We start from the raw sequence: 23052 nt of genomic DNA on the forward strand, positions 1-23052 counted from the left end.
GACTCCCTCTGTGGCTTGAACAGAGTTCCCATTGCTTGCAACAGGAGGGACCTAACATAACTCCTTATCTTCTTTTACGCAACTTCTGTCAATTGTCAGATGAATATACCTTAACGTTTCAACTGTTCTTTCTGCCTAGACCACACACAAGTCTTACCAACAATGTCCAGCATGATTGGCCGTCTGGTTGTACCCACTGTGGCCCTCGAGTGTTCCAGCTGAGACCCTAGGTATCATGGGGCAGGGACAAGCCATCCCTGTGCCTGGTCTGAATTCTGGACCCATGAGATCTGTGAGCATGATAAACACCAGTGTTTTGAGTTTTTACACAGAGACAGTAACTGAAATACCCTCCTACCCTCCATGCCCGTGTTCATGAAGAAAAAGATAACTCAAATGCATGGCACAAATAAATAATCTTTAATTTCAATAAACAACTCTCCATTATACCAGACAATACGCTGTGAGAAAAGATACAGAAGCATCCAACAGAGAGAGAGAGAGAGATCTATTCTAACTACACTAATTTCTTAGCATGAGAGAAATGACTTTGGTTCACACACAAAACACAGCGAGACCCTCAGAGTGTGACAAGGAGGGAGACTCAGGTGGGGGCGTGGTGGGAGTGGTGGCCTTTTTATTCCATGTCCTCTGCAGGTCTTCTGGGAGTTTCAATCACCATGATTCGCTCAAAAAATGTTTCGTCTGCTCTATCACATTCTATTAACTTGCTATTCACACACGCTACTGTTACTGAAGGTGGGGTCTTGACACACAAGAGGGCGGTGGGTGAAAACTTCACTGACGGGCAAGGCAGACAGAGTGCTCAGGCCTGAGGTCCCAGCCAGCACCTTGCTCACCAAGGGGACACACAGGCACACACACACACACACACACACACGCTTACCTGAGGGCATACACGCCAGAACATCCACACACATACCCACGGGGAGTCCCCACGGAGAAGCTAACACAAGGACGGCTTCAGTGAAGCCAGGAGAGGCTTCTGACACCAGACTATTTTTTGTTGCGGTTTGGTTTCTTCAAATAGTCTAATCTATGTATCACACCCACAAAGAGGAGACAAAGTACTTACACGATGGGGCAAAGGTAGCAGGTTCGAGGAACCTCTGGAACAGCAGACTGTTCAGGAGTCACCCAGTGGGTGCGCATTTTGGGTTTGGGGGGTCAGGCCTCCCAACACTGGCCAAAGTGAAAGTGAAGTGAAAGTGTCAGTCACTCAGTCGTGTCCGACTCTGAGACACTGGCCAGACTCTTGGAAAACTTCATCTCAGTGGAGGCTGGCACCCTCGGGGAGGTCTTTTCTCTGGCCTGAGGGTTGAAAGAGCATTTGGGGGCAGAAGGATCCACAAGGGCAAGCACTGCCCATAAGTCTCAGGGCAGAGCCCGCTCAGCTCGTGGCTGATGGATGGATGGGGCTTCTGGAAAGTTCTCAGGCCTCGCTCCTCAAGGGCGGCCAGTGTGTGATCAATAGTCAGCGTCCTCTTGGTTCTGAGAGGAGCTGGGTGTGCATGGGTGTGTTTGTGTGTGTGGTGTGTACGTGTGGATGGAACGGTATACACATATGGCATTTTTTTGGTCCTAAGTTTTCTTCCTTGTTTCCGCAGACGACAGCTGCCGTCCCCGCGGCCCTCAGGTCACCTCCAGCGAGGCAGGGGACACGCGGTCGCACTCGGCCCGGGACCGCAGGCTGTGCCACTGCTCCACGGCCGTGCGGTGGGCGCTGAGCATCCGCCGCCAGTGGTTCGATTCCGAGGGGCCGGAGGAGTACTGGCCGATGACGATCCTCCCGATGAAGTCGTTGCTGCTCTTCATGTTGTGGCCGAACACTAACCAGAGGGGCGGGGGGGCAGGGCAGAGTGTTAGTCTCCATAGGCCTCGACGGCGGGCGCGAGCCCTTGTTTTCAGGACACTGTCTCTTTTAACCCCTGAGAATCCCCGATTCCCTCCTCATCCTCCCATAAGTCCCTTGGCTGCAGCTTTTGACCTCTGACCCGGCAGCCTCACCGCGCTGCCCTGGTAGTCCCGGTGGAACCGCGCAGCCATCACTGGAGTCCGGCTGAGTGCTTGAACCGGGTTCTGAAGGCCGCACTGCTGACGCCAGGGCCTCGATAGCTCTCTGTGGGGGCAGCCTGTGCGCTGTAGGCTGTCCAGCAGCACTTCAGGCCTCTACCACCAGCTGCCATTTGCACTCCCAGCCCAGCGGTCACAATCCCCAAATCTCCACACAGGGCCCAGTATCTCCAGGGGGTCAATTCACCCCAGATAAGAACCACCTGGTTAAGCTGTAAGTCATGAGAACAGACATCCTAGGTGAATCCTAGGGCTTCCTTCATAGCTCAGTTGGTAAAGAGTCTGCCTGCAATGCAGGAGACCCTGGTTCGATTCCTGGGTCAGGAAGAGCCTTTGGAGAAGGGATAGGCTACCCACTCCAGTATTCTCGGGCTTCCCTTGTGGCTCAGCTGGTAAAGAATCTGCCTGCAATGTGAGAGACCTGGGTTCGATCCCTGGGTTGGGAAGATCCCCTGGAGAAGTTTGGAAAGGCTACCCACTCCCGTACTCTGGCCTGGAGAATTCCATGGACTATACAGTCCATGGGGTCGCAAAGAGTGAATCCTGGCTCTGTCATTCGACAGCTCTGGGACCCCTGAGATAAGCAAAGGAGCCCCTCTGACACTAAGTTTCCTCCTCGGTTACACGGGAATCTTAACTGCCTTATGAGCCTGCAGTGAGATTCTGGCACTTACTGTTGTTCAGTTGCTAAGTTGTGTCCGACTCTTTGCAACCCCATGGACTGTAGCACGCCCGACTTCCCTGCCTTTCACTGTCTCCCAGAGTTTGCTCAAATTCATGTTCATTGAGTAGGTGATGCTTTCTAACCATTTCATCCTCTGCCACCCTCTTCTTAGTAAGTGCAGCCTTGACACTTAATAAGTGCTCAACAAACACTACACTGCTCTTTCAATCCTCAGTTTCTACCTGTTGACCTTCATGAAAGAGACAGGCTGCAGAGGCAAGGTTCCTGAGAGAAAGGGCTCTGGCAATTTCTTCTCCCTTTGTTGTGCTGTATGTCCCTTCGGAAGGCTGTTAATTCCCATGCAAGCTTAATTCGTGTCTTTCAAGCCTAATGAGATAGCTTGATTTATCTTCCCAGCCGGGTTCTGCCTAATTCCTTATCTGCATGTGGGGAGTCAGGGCATGCCATCTCGCTGACGGGAAAGCAGGCTGTGTTTGTCTGTGTTATAAATGAAGGACTACAGAATGGGGACTATCAAAGATTCACCCAGCGTGAGCAGAGCACAGGCGAGCAAGATCCCAGAAGGGGTGCCCGTTATCACACAAACCAGCTAAAATATGCAACCCAAAACAGACGCTGAATGCTAACAAATCTCTGTTCTCCTCTGTGGGATTCACATCAAGAATTCCAAATGACAAAAATAAGGGGAAAAGAAGAAAAGTGGAAAAACAAAAACTCTATCCATTGTTTTAAGCCCCAAAAGACCAAGAGTGAACTGGGCTAAGTGACATCTCCATCAACAGTGTCCCATACCTATCAGGTGCATGAACAAAAATTGGATCATGTTCATTTTTCGAACATCCGATAAAGTGGTCACTATGCATAGGTAGACCTTATTTATAGGGAAACCCTTTACAGAAGAGAAGAATTAGGACTAGAATCTTTGCTTAATAGAGGAAATTGCTGAGAAGCTCTCTGATGCATCTGAAAAAACAAACAAGCACAACTTTTTTGAATAGGCAACATGCACGACTCTTGAATCACACCTTGTAGGGAATGGAAGGTTAAACTTTCACCAAATGAAAACAAGTTACCAGAGTCTCCTTCCCTGTAGGCCTCACATATAAAGCAAGATACCAGGAGACCATTTCAGGCCCCATTTGGACTTTTCCCCTGGGGATAAAATGTTCTATCTTCCTCTGCCTCTCCAAAACTCAAGAATGAAAATGGAGAAACAGCCTAGCGGTTTTGCTTCTTTGGGAAGTGGTTTTAAGAAAAGAAATCTCAAATGTTCTCAGGTACTGTTGGTGAAAGAGGAAGCAGTTTCATCTTTTGGGCAGAGTATCTGCTCAAAATAAGAATGTCATTGCTTAAGACCCAGCAATTCTACCTCCAGAGATCTGTCCCGTAGAAATACCTGCACGAAGGGACAAAGATACACATAAAAGAATTATCCACCGTAGCAGGGACTGACAAACTGGAGCCCTCAAGCCAAACTTGGTCTGTACCTGTTTTTTGTAAATAAAGTTTTATTAGAATCCAGTCAAATCCGTTTTGGTTCACACAATGCCTGCAGCTGCTTTTGTGCTATAGCAGTAGAGTTGAGAAGCTGCAAGAGGGACTGTGTGGCCTTTAAAGCTGAAAATATTTACTACCTGGTCCTTTACAAAGACGTTTGCCAATCCCTCCTCTAGAACATCATTTATGAGCATGAAAAATGGAAACAACAGAAACACTTCATGAGCAAGTGTGACTGAGGCTGTTGATGTCCTGCCCACCCTGGAGGCTACCCCTAGCCTTTGTTGCTAGCATCCTACCATGAGCGCCTGCTGCTCTCTGCCTGGGACATGCCCGTGTATGCTGACCACGTGACTTTCGTAGGGGCCTGGGGCCACACAAGAGCAACTTGACCTCAGAAAAGGCTGGGGACTAGGGTCAGCCACCCGGACTGTCAGCCATGCTTGCAGGACTGACCTCTAAGCCAAATTCTAGACACGAAGCCTTCAGTGAGCTTCCCTGGTTGGTGATCCTCCGAGCATGCTGCCACACGCCGTTATTGGGAGAATGAAATGCTGTCCACGTGACATTTGTAGCTCATGCCTGGTCTCTCCTGGACTCTGCCTTTTGCTGGTTTGAGTCTGTATCTTTTCACTGCTATGAACTGTAACCATGAGTATAGCAGCTTTTCCAGGTTCTGTGAGTCCTGGAGGATCAGTGAGCCTGACAGTGCTCCTGCCCCCCAAGCTCCAGTTACCCACTCATGGATCATCCTTCACTGGCCTGCCTCTTTCTGGTCTCACTTGCCCAATCTCTTATCAGTATTTCCTGGGATCACCTTCCTAGTAGCCTGCTTGCACCCAAGTCTTGTCTTAGGATCAGCTTTGGGAGCACCCAGACGAAGACTGGCGAGGACTAATTAAATAATTTCTGATGTGACAATACCATGGAAACCAGCACCATGGTTAAAAATGAGACAGACCTATATATACAAGATGGAAACGTCTCCAAGACATATTGCTAGGAGACAAAATCTAGTTGCAAAATAGTATATGTAAACACAATCTCTTTTTGCTTTGGGAAAAAAAAAAAAAGTGATATTGGGTTGGCCAAAAAGTTCATTCAGCTTCTTCCATAAGATCATATGGAAAAACCCAAATGAATATTTTGGTCAACCCAATATATAGATTAGAAAACAATATCTGGAAGACTATTCACAAAATTGTTAAGAGCAGCTCTCTCTAGGGAGGGGAAATGGAACTTTCTACTTTCTGTACTTATTATATAAGTATGTACAGTCTGAGCTTCTAACAAGAATATACAATTTTGGGGAAAAAAAACAAAGGAAAAAAATAAGCTTCTATTAGAGAATCTACATCGAAATCAGCAGAAGGGGCAGAAGTAAGAACGGAAATCTGATAGCCTATGCTTCTTATCCCAATGTGCAAAGTAACTTGGCTTGGTGACTCATTCAGCTCTTGAAGGGTGGTCGCTCTTCAGCGATTCAGCCTTTCTGAAGGGAAGCAGTCGTTGCTACGGCCATCTGAGCTAATTGGCAGGCTTCGGGACTTGCAAATCACTTGGAAAAGTTATGGCAATCTTAACAGTCTTTTAAAAGCCAAACATTTAAAATGCAAATTGTAATACCCTGAATAAAACTAATGACTTCTATCATAAACGTTGCCTGGGAGAACATCAAGTTTGCCATCTCTATCAATTCCAGGGATTGTGCTGGTGGAGAGCATAGGGAATGACACTGGATATTGACTGAATCCAGAGAGCGGCTCAGAGACAGGAGGCTAAATATCCCTGCCCCCCTCCACCCTGTACATAAGGAAGCCAAGTCACTGAGCGAGCTGGTGGTAACATGCAGTATTTGCGGCAAAAAAAAAACACCCTGTATACGAAGTGAATTCCTCATAACTAGATCCCTATATTTCTCCTTTTCAAAAACAATACTATCTAGGAATTTTACTGTGAGGCACCCCAAATATCCACTGACTGTCATGGGGACTCATTTTACTGCCGTCATTAGCATGTATCTGCACAATGTATATGCTCTAGTTTATCCTCATCATCTGGAGGGATTTTCCAAACAACCTGAATAATCCAGAGAGTGACAGAAAGGCACAGATGTCAACAAGGACCTACTGTAAAGCAATAGGGAACTATACTCAATATCTTGCAATAACCTATAATGGAAAATAATTGAAAAGAATGTGTGTGTATGTGTATAACTGAATCACTTTGCTGTACACTTGAACTTAACACAACACTGCAAATTAACTATATTCAATGTTTTAAAAGTTATAGATGTCACAAAGTCTAAGCACAAAACCTATGTAGAGGGGGCCTCAAGTTTTCTCTTAGATCTTATTTACTCTTCATAAATTTAGACATAATTCAAATATACTTGGTCATCTGCTTTCCCCATCTGGAGTTCAGTTCAGTTCAGTTCAGTCGCTCAGTCGTGTCCGACTCTTTGCAACCCCATGAATCGCAGCACGCCAGGCCTCCCTGTCCATCACCATCTCCCGGAGTTCACTCAGACTCATGTCCACCGAGTCTGTGATGCCATCCAGCCATCTCATCCTCTGTCGTCCCCTTCTCCTCCTGCCCCCAATCCCTCCCAGCATCAGAGTCTTTTCCAATGAGTCAACTCTTCGCATGAGGTGGCCAAAGTGCTGGAGTTTCAGCTTTAGCATCATTCCTTCCAAAGAAATCCCAGAGTTGATCTTCAGAATGGACTGGTTGGATATCCTTGCAGTCCAAGGGACTCTCAAGAGTCTTCTCCATCTGGAGTAACTTTAATCAATTTAGCGGACCATGACTACCAGATACCAGAACTTAAAAAAGTACAGTAGTGCAGTCCATTCTAAAGGAGATCAGTCCTGGATGTTCGTTGGAAGGACTGATGCTAAAGCTGAAACTCCAATACTTCGGCCACCTCATGCGAAGAGTTGACTCATTGGAAAAGACTCTGATGCTGGGAGGGATTGGGGGCAGGAGGAGAAGGGGACAACAGAGGATGAGATGGCTGGATGGCATCACCAATTCAATGGACATGAGTTTGAGCAAGCTTCGGGAGCTGGTGATGGACAGGGAAGCCTGGCGTGCTGCAGTCCATGGTGTCGCAAAGAGTCGGACACGACTGAGAAAAAACAACAACAAATATTCCACTGTATGTATGTGCTACGTCTTCCTTACCCATTCCTCTGCTGACAGACATTTAGGCTGCTTCCATGTCTTGGCTATTGTAAACAGAGCTGCAATGAACATTGGGATGCACGTATCCTTTCTGATCATGCTTTTCTCTGACATATGCCCAGGAGTATGGTAGCTCTGTCTTTAGTTTTTTAAGAAATCTTCATACTCTTCTCCATAGTGGCTGTACCAATTTCCACTCCCACCAACAGTGTAGGAGGGTTCCCTTCTCTCCACACCCTCTCCAGCATTTATAATTTGTGGCTTTTTTTATGTTAGCCACTCTTGCTTGTGTGGGGTGATATCTCATTGTAGTTCTGATTTGCATTTCTCTAATAATTAGTGATGTTAACATTTTTTTCATGTGCCTATTGGTCATCAGTATCTCTTCTTTGGAGAAATATCTGTTTAGGTCTTCTGCCCACTTTCTGAGTGGGTTATTTGTTTTAATAATGTTAAGCATCACGTGATCATTTGTTTTTATAATTTAAGATTCTGAATCTGTAAGAAGGCTCAGTGTCCGGGTTAATGGGTCAAATGAAGTACAAACAGTTTTCTATCAAACAGTTAAAACTTTAAAGCCTTTTTAAAAGTGTAAGTGGAAAGCATCTATGAAGTAGAAAATTTACTCAAACCCCTTTACTTCTCCTCCCTGCCTGATCACAGGAGGGTACCAGCTGTGCCAGGAACAGCTCTGAGCTGTCACACTGCTCTCCCTTCAACCTCAACAGACCTCAAACACCCTGACAGCCACAGTCTCCAAGCATCGCCCTCTGTGTGGACCAGTGAGTCACCGAAGTCCATCTCTCTCCACCCTCAGATGCAGAGTAGACACAACCGGCACATTACACTTTCTGGAATTTCTCTCTACAGAATCACCAACATATGTGCCTCTGTGGTGCCAGTCACCATGGCCATGCAGCTGAGGAAGTCCCAACTGGCAAAACCAAAGCAGGATGAGAAGCTCAAGGCTTTGAAGGAGTGTGGAGAGTACCACTTCTCTACTAAGCACCTACTATGCATATAGCCAGGACTAAGCACATCACATGGATTAACTCACTTAATCTTCACACCAACCCTCTAGAGTGGCACTTTCTACCCTTTGCACTGCTGACATTTGGGGCCAGATCACTCTCTGTGATGGGGGCTGTTCTGAGAACTGCAGGATGCCCTGTAGCACCCCAGCCTCTGCCCATGGACGCCTCTAGCAGTCCTCTCCCAGGTGTGACAACGCAAAGCAACTCCAGACTCAGCCAAACATAATCTACCCCATCCCCTTCCACTGAGAAACACTGCTCTAAGGCAGCTGCTGTCATCGGTCCATTTTACAGTTGGGGAGACCGAGGCCCAGAGGTGCAGGGAGATTCCTGCTCCAGTCAACATCTAGGTGCCCCGAGTGAGTCAGGGACAAGATGAGGCTTGCACATGTTGATATTTGCTGTAAAAACGATTTTGTTCTTTCCTGAAAGAGCTAAACTCTTGGTTGCTAATTTAGTTTGCCAAGGCAGACGGTTCTGGGAGGGAAGCTAGATGACTTAAAAGTGTGGGTGTGATAAACACTGCAAATGGAAAAAAAAAAATCTTGATCTTTTACCAGCAGGAGCAGACTTGGCTGCTCCCCACTTTGCATGCTTGGTTCACAAGGTGATGTCCCCATAAGCAGGGAGGGCCCCACTCATGGAACCCCACCTCTTGGGTGATGAGTGGAGCTGCTCCCCCATTTTTGAAAAAACTGCACTAAGCGATAAAAACCCATCCTCACTGTTCCACAGTCCTCCCAAATTCTTCACTGGGGAGGGATCCTCATGCTTCATCAGGCTGATGTGACTTAGCTCTTGGGGGAACCCAAAGCAGTCTACATGTCCCTGCTTCCTCTCCTTCCCCCTCCCCATGGGTCAGCACTGACACCCCACAAATGTGGTACCCATTCAACTTCTGCAAAACCTCCTCAAACTTCAGTTGGTCCTCTGCATTTGTGGACATGGATGCTGAGCGTACCCCACCATATAGTATAAGGGGCCTGAGCATCCACAGAGTTTGGGATTGGAAGTGAGCCTGGAGCCAACAGTCTGCAAATACCTCTTTTTTCTTCTCCCTGAGACCTAGAAACTGTTTCAGGTTTTTCTTTAAAACCAGGTAGACCATATTCTTTTCTGGGGCCTTGGTTTCTCCATTTACACAGTAAGTGGGGGTTTAAGGTCCCTTTCAGCTTTGAGATGTCTTTGGTTCGAAGACGTTTCATCCATGACTTAAGGATGATGTTTTTTACCCTTTCTTGGCTCATTCTGTGATTCACAGCAGCTGCTCGGACAGAACTTTTTCTCCATGTTTTCATTTCTAACAGTCATCATGACTATTTAGATAACAGTATTACAATAATTTATAATCAGCAATGCTGAATCCTGACTTCCTTTTACTAGGCACTGAGTAAATATCAATACCTTACTGACATTTCTGACTTAACACCACTATCCTGTTAGGGAAGGTGCTATTTATAGCCCTGTCTTACAGATGGGGAATTAGAGGCTCACAGGGCTTAGGAAACCTCCAAGCATGGGCCCAGAGGGAAGTGAAACTCAAAGCTCATTTCTTCTCCTCCCATCTCAGAAAGAAGAGACGTTTCACCCATTCCTCCCTTCCACGGACCCTGGCACAAGACAAACACAAGATGAGGAGTGAAAATATTCACAACAGGTCCTCAAGCCTGCATGTCAAGGCCAGAGGTGCTGAGAGTCAGAATGGCCCTAAATCCCCTCATGATGGTGCCTGGCTGGAGACCTTCACACCACCTCTCTGAGGCCCAGCAGGGCCAGGGTCACCTCCAACATCTGAATGGATGGCTGCTTCTTCAGGGGCACAGCAGCCAAGGGAGCTGTCTCATGCTTAGGGACTCTTGAGAAGTATAATAATAGCAGTTAACGCTTATAGAGAGCTTATCATGTGCCAACCCTGTTCTACAGACTATCAATACACTGAATTATTTTGTCCACACAGCTCTAGCTACAAGGAGAGGATTATTATTATCTGCTCGGGTCTAGAGGTCACACATTGGCATCATGGCCTGCCTCCCAGATGGACCTGGACAAAGCCTTAAGCAGGCTTGGGTCATTTGGGTGAAAAATTCTGGGATACCAGTACTCTGAATTGATCTAGAAAGGGAGATGTAGACACCAGGTGGGGACAGCTCCTGGACTCCCTAGACTCCTTGCCTTCAGACCTGTCACCCCATTTAAAGTACAAGGCTTAGGAGAGAGGCTCCTCTTGCCCAGGTGTGCAGGCGATGCTGGCTTAATGTGTTGGATTCCTTTAATGCAATGGTTCTCAGCTGAGGCCAATTCTGTCCCCCAAATTTGGCACTGTCAAGAGACAACTGGTTGTCACAAGTAGAGGTGAGAGGTAGCCACTGGCATCTAGAGGGTAGAAGCCAGGGATGCTCCTAACCATCCTACAATGCACAGGACAACCCCCCAGCAAAGAATTGTGGCCAGAAGCTGGCCCCAAATGCCAACAAGTGCAGGGGTTAAGAAACTCTGCCTTAAGGGAAAAGCATGTGTTTGGGGTTTCCTTTCTTTAAGACCGAATCCATCAACATCAAAGGAAAGTCACTGAGACCCAAGAAGCTACAAAGATCTGCAGGGAAAGAGAGCTGGGAGGGGAGATGAAGGGAGAGAAGCCACCTCATTGAGCTCAGGAGGGTTTGGGAGCTCAGCAGAGAAGAAATTTCAGAGTAAATTCAGGGAAAGAGGAAACTGAGGTGAAGGGGGAAGGTGCTGCTGAGAATGTCGCCGTGGCTTATGAATCAGATTGTCCTCCTTTCCCAAGAGAAAGAAGTCAAGGTTGAGATTTGTTTGACAATTCCTTCAGACCACAGCTGGACCATTTCTTCATGCCTATGTGGAAACTGAGCCATGTGGAGCCCGCATTTACAGGGACAACATATGGGTTGGAGAATCACATTCCGATCTGTGTGTGAATCACACCGTCTAGGAGGAAGCATTTAAAAGTGTGACTATAATGTAATGTGCTTGTTTTTACATGAACAACCAAAACTTACACATCTGAATGAGGATCATCTTTGTATATTTGTCTCAGAGATGCTGGCCCTGCTTTGGGAGAAAATGTTCACGGCAAACTGTCTTCTGAGCTGGTTACGAGACACCTGTTAAAGCTTTAGAAGATGCCCCTCGTCTTCTAAAATAATTGAGGAAATAAAGGAGAAATACCATGAACATGATAATCACTTGGAAGGCTTTTAAAGAGACCAGTGCCTGGGCCTCACCCCAAGAAATTCTGTTGACTGGTTCAGGAGTGGGAGACTGGATGCCAGTGTCCTAGAACTGTTCCCCAGAGGATTCTCACGTGTGGTCAGGTTAGACACTCTGTATCAGAAGCAGATCAAAATATTCATTGGATTGGTAGCTGAACTGGGGAAAAAAATCCCACACGTTTGGTGTCAGAAATGTGAGTATGGAAAGACAGATTTTTGTTTTCACTGTGTTCCAATAAAACTTTATTTATAAAAACAGGAAGTGGGCCAGATTTGACCCAGGGGCTGTGATTTACCTATCCCTGATCTATATGAGGCAGTGATGCTCAAAGTATGGTCCCCAGACCAACAGCTTCATCATCACCTGGAGCCTGTTAAAAATGCAAGTTCTCAGGCTCCATCATGGATCTACTGAATCAGACCCTTGTCCTAAATAATTTTTCTTGTTTCCCAACAGGCACTCTTCCTTAACCTGCAATGTGGGTCAATGCTGCATGTGTCTTGAATCCTACAGCAAGACAAGGTATCAAATCCTAGTGACAGGTGGAGGCCCACGTGGGATCCAGCCAGCATGACAGTGGTAGAGCTGGGGGTGAACTCAGGTCCTGATGACCTCCTGGGTCTCTATTCTTAACTTCTCTTGGCACTTACAACATCCCAAATTATGCTTTGAAAGCCATGACACTAATTTGAATGGGCACATTCATTTTTTTTTGCCACACCGTGGCATATGGGATCTTAACTTTTCTAACCAGGGATCGAACACACTCCCCCTACATTGGAAGCACAGAGTCTTAATTACTGGACCACCAGGATAGTCCTAAGGGCACATTCTAGTATGTTTAAATATCACTCTACTTTTAGAATAGATACATAAATTGTTGTATAGTTACACACTGAAATACTATATTAAAAATGTGATGAAAAACTACAAGTATACATAATTATATGAATAAATTTCATAAGGATAATATTGAGTGAAAGAAGTGGTATGATTCCATTTCTATAAAGGTCAAAAAGAAGCAAAATGAATGTATGGTAAGAGAAGTCATCACAGTGGTTCCCCTGGGGGAGGAAGCAGTAACTGAAAGGGGCCCAGGAAAATTTCTGGGAACATTCTCTTTCTTGAGCTGAGTGCCAGTCACATGGGTGTGTTCATTTTATAAAAATTCATGAATTGTATGCTTAAGACTGATGCACTTTTTCTATATGTATATTACACTGCAACAAAAAGTCAATTTTAAAAAACACGAAATGGGACTAATGTCTATAAGTGACCTTGAAACGCATGAAAGAAAATGAATTAAGAGACAGAGAGATGGAGATATGTGATGATAAAGCAAGTAGAAATCTAGGTGGTGGGAATATGGATGTTGATGAAACATTCTTTCAAAATTTTTAAAGTTTCTTAATAAAATGTTGAGATTTAAACAAAGAACCCAGGGACTTCCCTGGTGGTCCAGTGGCTAAGACTTCATGCTCCCGATGCAGGGAGCCTGGGTTTGATCCCTGGTGAGGGAACTAACCAAGACCTGGTACAGCCAAATAAATTAAAAAATTAATGAAAGAATTGAAAAACAAACAAACAAACATATAAACAACTCAACTGTCCTACTTTAATATTTCATAGCCTTTACTCGCTTTTTTATAGCACAGAAATATCAACTTCCAGGTCTGGATGACCACGTGGTTCATAGGCTGGTCACAGGGGCTCTGGATCCTGCAGCAGGAAGGCAGCGTGGTGACTCACTGGGGACACAGACAGGAGCAGGACAAGACTCCCTAGGGAGGTGGTGAAGAGCCCCCAGTGGGTCCTGCCAGCTTGTCCCAAAGACCACAGTAACCAGACCCCACTCTGCCAGAAACACTGTCCTGAACTTGAACTGAGGGGTCTCGCCGCCTGAGGATCTGTCCACTCACACCACCAAACAAAATTCACGTTGACTTTGGACCACTGACCACAGAGCACACCCCTGCCTTCAGTGTCTTCCTCCTTCCACATGAAAAGCTGATCCACACCATGAGTCACTGGGGAACTGCAAATCAAAATCACAGCCACTTGTTTCATTCAAAAAAATCACCTACGTAGAATAAAACCCATCCATTGAAGTATATCAAGTTTTCTCCCTAGCACTTAACATCATTTCTACTCGGCATAATTCAGCCATTTTGTTTACTGCCTGTTTTGTTTACAACGTTAGCACATTCACCCGGTGAAACTTGACTTTGTGTCTGATTTGTTCATTGTTGCAAGTACAGCACCTGGCTCACAAGAGAGACTCCATGAATGTTTGCTGAATGAATATATACATTAATATGGAAAATATCCAAGATATATTATGTGAAAAGAGCAAGTTGCAGAAAAATATATTTTATATTCTGGATGTTAACAACAGAGGATGGAGATCTATACACACACACACGTGCACACATATCACACACACACACACACGTAGGTGCACACATTCGTGGAAAGAAAGCTACAGTAAATTGTTGAGTTGTGACCTTTAAGTAGGGGAACTGAGGGACTTTTATTTTTTATTCTACTCTCTCCTGTATGTTTGTATTATATACACATATGTATTATACATACATATAAGTATATATATTTATACATACATAACAACATAAAAAAACCTCCTGTATTGGCAAGGGAGAAAGAGAAAGATATACTCAAATGAATGCAGAGTTCCAGAGAAGAAGGGATAAGAAGGCCTTCTTAAATGAATGATGCAAAGAAATACAGGAAAACAATAGAATGGGAAAGACTAGAGATCTCTTCAAGAAAACTGGAGCTTTCAAGGGAGTATTTCATGTAAGGATGGACATGATAAAGGACAGAAATGATAAGGACCTAGCAGAAGCAGAAGAGGTTAAGAAGAGGTGGCAAGAATACACTGAAGAACTATGCAGTAAGGTCTTAAAGACCCAGATAATCACAATGGTGTGGTCACTCACCTAGAGCCAGACATCCTGGAGTGCGAAGTCAAGTGGGCCTTAGGAAGCATTATAATGAACAAAGCTATTTGAGGTGACTGAATTCCTGCTGAACTATTTCAAATCCTAAAAGATGATGCTGTTAAAGTGCTGTAGTGAATATGTCAGCAAATTTGGAAAACTCAGCAATGGCCACAGGACTGGAAAAGGTCAGTTTTCATTCCAATCCCAAAGAAAGTCCAGACTACCATACAACTGCGCTCATTTCACAGGCTAGCAAGGTTTGCTCAAAATCCTTCAAGCTGGGCTAAAACAGTATATGAATAGAGAACTTCCAGATGTACAAGCTGGGTTTAGAAAAGGCAGGGGAACCAGAGATAAAATTGCCAACAGTCATTGGATCATGGAGAAAGCAGGATTTTCCAGAAAAATAGCTACTTCTGCTTCATTGACCACACTAAAGCCTTTGACTGTGTGGATCATAACAAATTCTTAAAGAAATGGGAATACCAGACACCTTACCTGCCTCCTGAGAAACCTGTATCTAGGACAAGAAGCAACAGTTAGAACCAGACATGGAACAAGTGACTGGTTCAGAATTGGGAAAGGAGTTAAGACATTGTATATTGTTACCCTGCTTATTTAACTTATATGCAGAGTATATCATAAGAAATGCTGGGTTGGATGAATTACAAGCTAGAATCAAGATTGCCCGGAGACATATCAACAACCTCAGATATGCAGATAAAAGCACTCTAATGGCAGAAAAGTGAGGAGGAACTAAACAGCTTCTTGATGAGTGTGAAAGAAGAGAGTGAAAAGGCTGGCTTGAAACTCAACATTCAAAAAACTAAGATCATGGCCTCTGGTCCCATCACTTCATGGCAAACAGAAGGGGGAAAAGTGGAAGCAGTGACAGGGTTTCCCTTCTTGGGCTCCAAAATCAGTGCAGATGGTGACTGCAATCATGAAATTAAAAGAGGCTTGGTACTTGGAAGGAAAGCTATGACAAACCTAGACAGTGTATTAAAAATCAGAGACATCATCTTACCGACAAAGTTCTGTGTAGTCAAAGCTATCGGACGTGAGAGTTGGACCATAAACAAGGCTGAGTGCTCAAGAATTGATGCTTTTGAATTGTGGTGCTGGAGAAGACTCTGGAGAGTTCCTTGGACTGCACAGAGATCAAATCAGTCAATCCTAAAGGAAATCAACTCTGAATATTCATTGGAAGGACTAATGCTGAAGCTCTAATACTTTGGCCACTTGATATGAAGAGCTAATTCATTGGAAAAGACCCTGATGTTGGGAAAGACTGAAGACAGAAGGAGAAGGGGGCAGCAGAATATGAGACAGTTAGATAGCATCACTGACTCAATAGACATGACTTTGAGCAAAACTCCAGGATATAAAGGAGCCTGGCATACTGCAGTCCATGGGGTCGCAATGAGTCGTACTTGACTTAGTGACTGAACAACAACCAACAGCATTCCATGTCCCGTGTGACCCTGTCCCATCACCACACGAGGGTGACAGGGACCCATAAGCCACAATGTGGGGTGGAGTAGAGACCAGAGTGAAAAGTACTGCACTCATCTTCCCAGGAGGGTCACCGGGCCCCACCTCCCACTGAGTCAGGCTGCAACACCTGTGACATGGGGCTTGTTTGCAGAGCGAGATATTTCTGTCTGACCCAATGTTGATGAGCAGAAACAGGAAAGCCGTTTGCAATTGCACAGATGAGCAAGAATTCAGCCAACATGCTCTGCCTCAGAACTCTTCACACTCAGATGGCTAAAGCAAAACCTCGAAGAATGATGAGAGGCCACAACGCCATAAGGAGAAGAAACATGCCCCGAACAGGTGCATTACAGGAGCGGACCGGCTCCGAGTCCATGCCAACCTGCCCTTCACAGTTCCTGGAGGCCACGACCCCACCCACAAACCCCAAGGAGACCAGCAGAGTCACTGCCCCCCGCTCAGCGTGTCCCAGCCTCAGCACCCCTGATGTCCTCCCCTGTTCTGTGCACTGTAGGATGTTGAGCAGAATCCACGGCCTCTGCCTCCTAGATGCCAATAGCTTCCCCCAAGTTGTGACCACCAAAACTGCCTCTGGACAGCGCCAGACGTCCCCTCAGTGACAAAAATTAGCTCAGCTGAGAACCACCAGTCTAACTGCTTTTCTAAGTCAGTAGGTGCCCAGGGCCAGCCAGCCAAAATGTGTTTGGTGAATTCAGTGCAAGAACTGCTCTTGTTAGGCTGAATTCCCCAAACCTGGAACTCGGTGGTAGGGGATCTCCTGCTGACACTGGCCATGAACCCAGAAGTACACGTGCTTAGGGAGGTAGAGGAGCGGGGAGGTTCAGGGTCTGGCTCGCTCTGTGCTTTGCCTCTTGGGTGCCTGCGGCAGAGATAGCCGTGTGGTCTCCAAAGCCTTTTCTCCCTGGACAAGCAACTGGACTACATTTCCCAGCGTCCTCTGCAGGCAGCTGTAGCCAAAGGAGTCTGAGCGGAAGCGGAAGTGATAGTCGTAACTTCAAGGTCAGCCTCATAAAAACCTCCCACGCAAAGCGCAATCCTCAACTCTCTCTCCCCCAACCACCAGCTGGAGATGAAACCCTCCAAGGCCTGAGACGATGGCAGAGCCCCAAGATGGAAGGGGTCTGGGTTGCTGAATCACTGCATGGAAGGCCACAGGGGAGAAAACCCACAAAGGACTTGCAAGCAAGAAATAAGGACCACAAAACCTTGGCGGCTGATCTATTGGCAGCTGTTACCCTTAAGTAATAATGGCACCTTTTAAAGAGCGGGTCACTTGAGCTCTCCAAGCTTCAGTTTCCTCCTCTGTAAAATGTGGATAACACCAGTACCTTCCTCATTTGGTTGTGAAGACCAACTGAGAGAGCACTTGGGACAGTGCCTGGAGTACAGTAAGGTCTGACGTGTGCATGCTCGGTCATGTCCGATTCTTTGCAATCCCATGGACTGCAGCCCGCCAGGCTCCTCTGTTCATGCGGATTTCCCAGGCAAGAATACCACACTGGGTTGCCATGCCCTCCTCCAGGGGATATTCCCAATCCAGGGATCAAACCAATGTCTCCTGTGGCTCCTGCACTGGCAGGTGAATTCTTTACCACTGAGCCACCTGGGAAGCCGGAGCCTAATGATTAGCGCCGAGAAGAACCACAGCTAAACTCTTGCCCCTCACATTATTCCTTCCATGAATTCTCTTCCAAGTCACACTCAGCCACACTCCAGATCACTGGAGAATGATCTGCCCCATCTTCAAATGCCTTAGGGACACTGGCATTTTACGGACAATTCTTGGGCTTCCCTTGTGGCTCAGCTGGTAAAGAATCCGCCTATAATGCCAGAGACCTGGGTTCAATCCCTGGGTTGGGAAGATCCCTGGGAGAAGGGAAAGGCTACCCAATCCCGTATCCTGGCCTGGAGAATTCCATGGACTGTATAGTCCATGGGGTCACAAAGGGTTGGACATGACTGAGTGACTTTCACTTTCACTTTTCTTGTAAGGAGGCTAGGGACCCTTGTTTTATCACATGGTTGTCCAGGCATTTCTTAAGCATCTTGGCCCCTCTGTACCAAAGGAGCCATTGAGAAGTCAATGTGACCCTGAACAAGGATGGAAGAGAACCTCACCCATGAACCAACACTGGATGTCTCTCCTCTGCTTCTCCAGCCCCAACGAAACGAGGCAGAATAAAATCTGAAAGCAGACACATAATGGGGTCTTTGGCACCAAGCCAATGGACACCCTTCCTGGATGTCTGTAACTCGGGATCCTAAGGGGAGTGGCTGAGAGTTAAGCCCCAAAGACACCCCTCCCCACCCTGCTGCTCCTCTTCTCCAGCCAGTGTAGACACCAGCTCCTGGAGACAGAGGGAAGGCTGAGCCTTTCCGCCCACTCTGCCTATTCTTCACCCACTTGTGTGTTTTTTTTTCTCCTGGTAAATCATGTCCTTGCCTAAGGCCATCTCTAGACATAATTGCCATTATAAGTCAACTACAGTCTGTCCTGATTTAATGCAGGGGGTGGGGGTCAGGCAGACACCCAGGGAGGCAGTTTTCATGTCAACTTACAAACAGGGAAAGAAAATTACACCCCCTGTGCATCTGCTGTGTGCCAAGTGTCCTGCACTCGTGTCAGCTCACCCACCCTCCGTGAAGGCAGGAGCCACATCTGCCTTGCTCACCTTTGCGTCTCCAGCGTCTCCAGCGCTGCACAGCCTTGGGTGTGCGGGAGGTGGTCAGTAAGTCCTTATCCCCTAAGCCCCCTCCCTCGGCCCCTACTTATCACTGCCATCACTGCATGAGTTACTCCCCTCATTAATGTGCTCTGGTCACTGTACCGTCCTTCTTTTCTTTGAACAAGGTCATTGTTACCTCAGGGCCTTCGCATATGCCATTTCTTCTGCCTAGCATGTCCCTCTCTCCCATCTCTGCAAGGCTGGTCCTCTCTCAGCTTCCCTGGTGGGACTCTGTAGCTCCCAAAACAGGGGGTCTGGGTTCGATTCCTGGTCAGGGAGCTAGATCCCACATGTCACAACTAAAGATCCTGCATGCTGCAACTAAGACCCAGCTCAGCCAACTAAATAAATATTAAAAAAAATAATAATAAAGTAATGTTCCAGGTCCCCTCTGTTGCCTTCCTTTACTCTTCTTTAGGTGTGTGTTTGTTTCTTGTTTATCTCACCCCAACTAGGATGCCAGCCATGAAAGGATGGATTATTTCTACCTTTCTGTTATTTCTCTAGCAACTAAGCACAGCACCGCAGCACAGTAGGGGCTTGATAAATATTTGAGGCAGTGGAGAGCCCAGATTCTGGATCCAGACAACCCGAGTCTGAACGCTGGCTCCAGGGTCTTGAACCCGGTCCCCATCCTATCAGTCAGTCTCCTCACTAACCTGATGACGACTCCCACATCACAGTGTTTCCGTGAGGATTAAATAAGTTAATTCATGTGAAAACAGTTGGAGTAGCTCCTGGCATATAGGAGATGCTATATGTGCCATCATCCTTGTTAAAAACTGAATGAACAGGGTTGGGGAGGGGAGGGGTGAGGAAGAAGGCAGTCAAAAGGTATAAACTTCCAGTTGTAAGATAAATAAGTACTGGGCACGTAACGTACAACATGATGACTATAGTTAACACAGTATGATACACAGGAAAGTTAAGAGTTCTCATCACAGGGGGAAATTTTTTTTCTTTTATAAAATTGTATCTATAGGAGATGATAGATGTTAGAAACCTATTGTGATCATTTCACAATTTATATGTAAATCAAACCATCCTGCTGTACATCTTAAACATGCACACTAATGTATGTCAATTACTTCCCAATAAAACTGGGAAAAAAAACCCACCAAATTCAAAATAAGAAACCAAGGGGGGAAATGAACAACTCCAAGATAGTTTCTATATGCGTCTGCAAAATGAAGAATGGCAGCTCAAAGATATTAAAAGGGATACAGTGACCAAACTCTGGAATCTGGTTTTCTGATTTTGAAGATACAGCAAATAGCTCTGGAAATGTCACTAGAGCAAATGCTTTCCCTGAAATATAGAGAGACAGCTTGTGCTCTGCAGGCCCTGGCATTTTAAAGGTTAAGCCTTCTCCAGCTGACTGGAAGCTCTGGGTTGGCAGGGCCAGGAGGAGGCAATGGACAGAAGGGATGTCTGAAAGGATACTCTCGATTTCTGCCTTTATTCCACACACAAGCCCACTCCCTCTCCCAGTTGCTGGCCTCGGCTGCCGAGCCTGAATGCCTGCAGCCAGCACTGAGGTACAGGCGAGGCCGAACCTGGCCTCCACTGGCTCCCCTTTCTCACTCCATGTAGCTCAGGCCCTTAGGGACACGGACGACTGGATAAATCCCCAGCCCCCTGATGGTGGCCCTCATGGGGACTTGTCTGGAATGAGGCTTCATCCAAAGGCACCAAAACCATTAAATAGCCATGCGAGTGGAATAAAGGTCCCCAGGAACTCGGGCAGCTGGCCTGGTCTTCAAAGGCTGCCACTGCAATCCAAAATGAGTGTTTAAGATCCAGCCAAGTTATACCCCCTGAGTGGACTCTGGTAGCCTCAAGCTCTCTGGAGAAGAGGTGAGGTGGGAGTGCTGCTGGGGGCTCCATGTCCTGCCAGGGGAGCCCCACTATGACAGGTCTTCACCCCCACCTCCTGATGACTTGGCCTCTACCCATGTGCAAGGTCAAAGCCACAATCCACAGAACCCCCACCAGGCACTGTGCCAAGCATGTTGCAAACACGATTTCCTTTTGTCCCTGCAACAACACTCTGTGAGGTGGCAGCTGAGATCTACAAACAGGGAAATCCTAGTTCACAGTCAAGTAGCTTGCCAAGATAGCGAATTGTCCTTTACATCTAACCCACTGGCATGTTTTGTTGTCTCTGCCAATGTAATTACATCCCATGGCCTCATTTCTCTGAAACCCTTCTGCCACCTCCCTGGCCCAAGCCACCTTCACGCCTTCCCTGGATCATCAGCATACAGCCTCACACATGGACTTTTCACTCCCTTACCAGCTCCTGACGGCCCATTCTCGACTCAACAGCTGGAATGAAACTTTAGAACATTATCCAAATCCTATCACTTCCCGGTCAACACCCACCCCCCCGCCCCGCCCCCCGCCCCGCCCCGCCCCCGCCCCGCCCCCGCCCACGCCCAAAAGTGTCGCAAAGCACCTGGAAAAAGTTGCAAGCTTCTGGCCCTACAGGTTCTATTTGATCTGCCCCCTCCTGCTTCTCCATTACTCTTGCCTGGAAAATCCCATGAACGGAGGAGCCTGGAAGGCTGCAGTCCATGGGGTCTCTGAGGGTCGGACATGACTGACCGACTTCACCTTCACTTTTCACTTTGATGCACTGGAGAAGGAAATGGCAACCCACTCCAGTGTTCTTGCCTGGGGAATCCCAGGGACAGGGGAGCCTGGTAGGCTGCCGTCTATGGGGTTGCATAGAGTCGGACACGACTGAAGCGACTTAGCAGCAGCAGCAGCTCCTGCTTCTCCATGTATTGCAGTAATGTGGGAGAACAGAGGAGGGTCTTCTTGCTATTCAAACTGTGGTCCTCATACCAGCACTGGTGCCATGCAACGTATTAGAAATAAAGATGCTCAGATCCTATCTCAGACTGATTTGGAATCTGCATTTTAGCAAGATTCCCCCAGGTGATTCATACACACATAAGTGTATGCTGAAGAGTCAGTTGGAACCAAACAGACTGAGTGGGAAGCTTGGCTCAGCCACTCACCAGCTGGGTGACTTGGCACAAGTGACTAGTTACTTACTGTGCAATGAAGAATTCACTTACCGAAAGCGAGGTCTGGTCTAAGCCCTTGGCTCCCGGGAGGTGATCTCCAAGACCCTGGAATGTCCGGCAGGCATGCCTTTGTGTGCCTGGGGGCTCTGGCCGTGGGACTAACAATGTGATTTATGAAGGGAGCTTTCAGTCGCTCAGTTCAGTCAGACCCCTGATGATTGAGGCACAAGTTGGACCTCCAGGCGGCACTGGAGACGGAAGGTCGGCCACTGGACAGAGTGTGATCAAGCCCCAGTTAAAACTCTAGATCAAAGGCTCCTTGGTTGGCAATATAATGCACACTGTCACCCCCTTGTGACCAGGTGGAGGTACTGCCACCCATGACTCCACACGAGGAGGATGACAGGACCCTCTGGACTCTGCCCTGAGCGTCTCTTTCCTCAGTTCAGGTCAGTCGCTCAGTTGTGACCCCATGATGCGCAGCACGCCAGGCCTCCCTGTCCATCACCAACTCCTGGAGTCTACCCAAACCCATGTCCATCGAGTCGGTGGACGGATTTTAATTTGCATCCTAAGGCAATGGCACCCCACTCCAGTACTCTTGCCTGGAAAATCCCATGGACAGAGGCGCCTGGTAGGCTGCAGTCCATGGGGTCGCTAAGAGTCGGGCACAACTGAGCGACTTCCCTTTCGCTTTTCACTTTCATGGATTGGAGAAGGAAATGGCAACCCACTCCAGTGTTCTTGCCTGGAGAATCCCAGGGACAGAGGAGCCTAGTGGGCTGCTATCTATGGGGTCGCACAGAGTTGGCCATGACTGAAGCGACTTAGCAGCAGCAGCAGCTATCATAAAACTGTAGTCGTAGGTAGTGCTTTCCTGAGTCCTGTGTGTCGTTCTGGTAAATTATTAAACCTGAGTGTGGTCACAGGGCTTGTGAATTTGTAGCCAACTGGCCTGAAGTGAAGGTGGTTCTGGGGATCCCTGAGCTGGGTGTCTGAATCGAGGACAGCCTTGTGGGGATGCTCTCTCAGTCTTTGCAGTTGATTCAACTCATCGCATTTCCCTTCTCTGAGCTTCAGTTTCCC

General features: G+C 47.0%; 1 protein-coding gene across 2 annotated transcripts in view; it reads right to left on the minus strand.

The window, feature by feature from the left end:
* Positions 1 to 397: 397 nt before the first annotated feature.
* The window catches only part of SYT17 (synaptotagmin 17), an 83947-nt gene continuing 61292 nt past the window's right edge, over positions 398 to 23052 (minus strand). The window contains exon 8 of one of the 2 annotated variants that reach the window (XM_069571400.1): positions 398 to 1850. In XM_069571400.1, the coding sequence (XP_069427501.1) occupies positions 1654 to 1850 (197 nt within the window). In that variant the 3' untranslated portion in view covers positions 398 to 1653. Of the gene's footprint in view, positions 1851 to 22017; positions 22236 to 23052 lie in introns of those variants that run through there. The other variant, XM_069571401.1, reaches the window with a different exon arrangement.

Source organism: Ovis canadensis, chromosome 24 (genome assembly GCF_042477335.2).
Source record: "Ovis canadensis isolate MfBH-ARS-UI-01 breed Bighorn chromosome 24, ARS-UI_OviCan_v2, whole genome shotgun sequence".
NCBI lineage: Eukaryota > Metazoa > Chordata > Mammalia > Artiodactyla > Bovidae > Ovis > Ovis canadensis.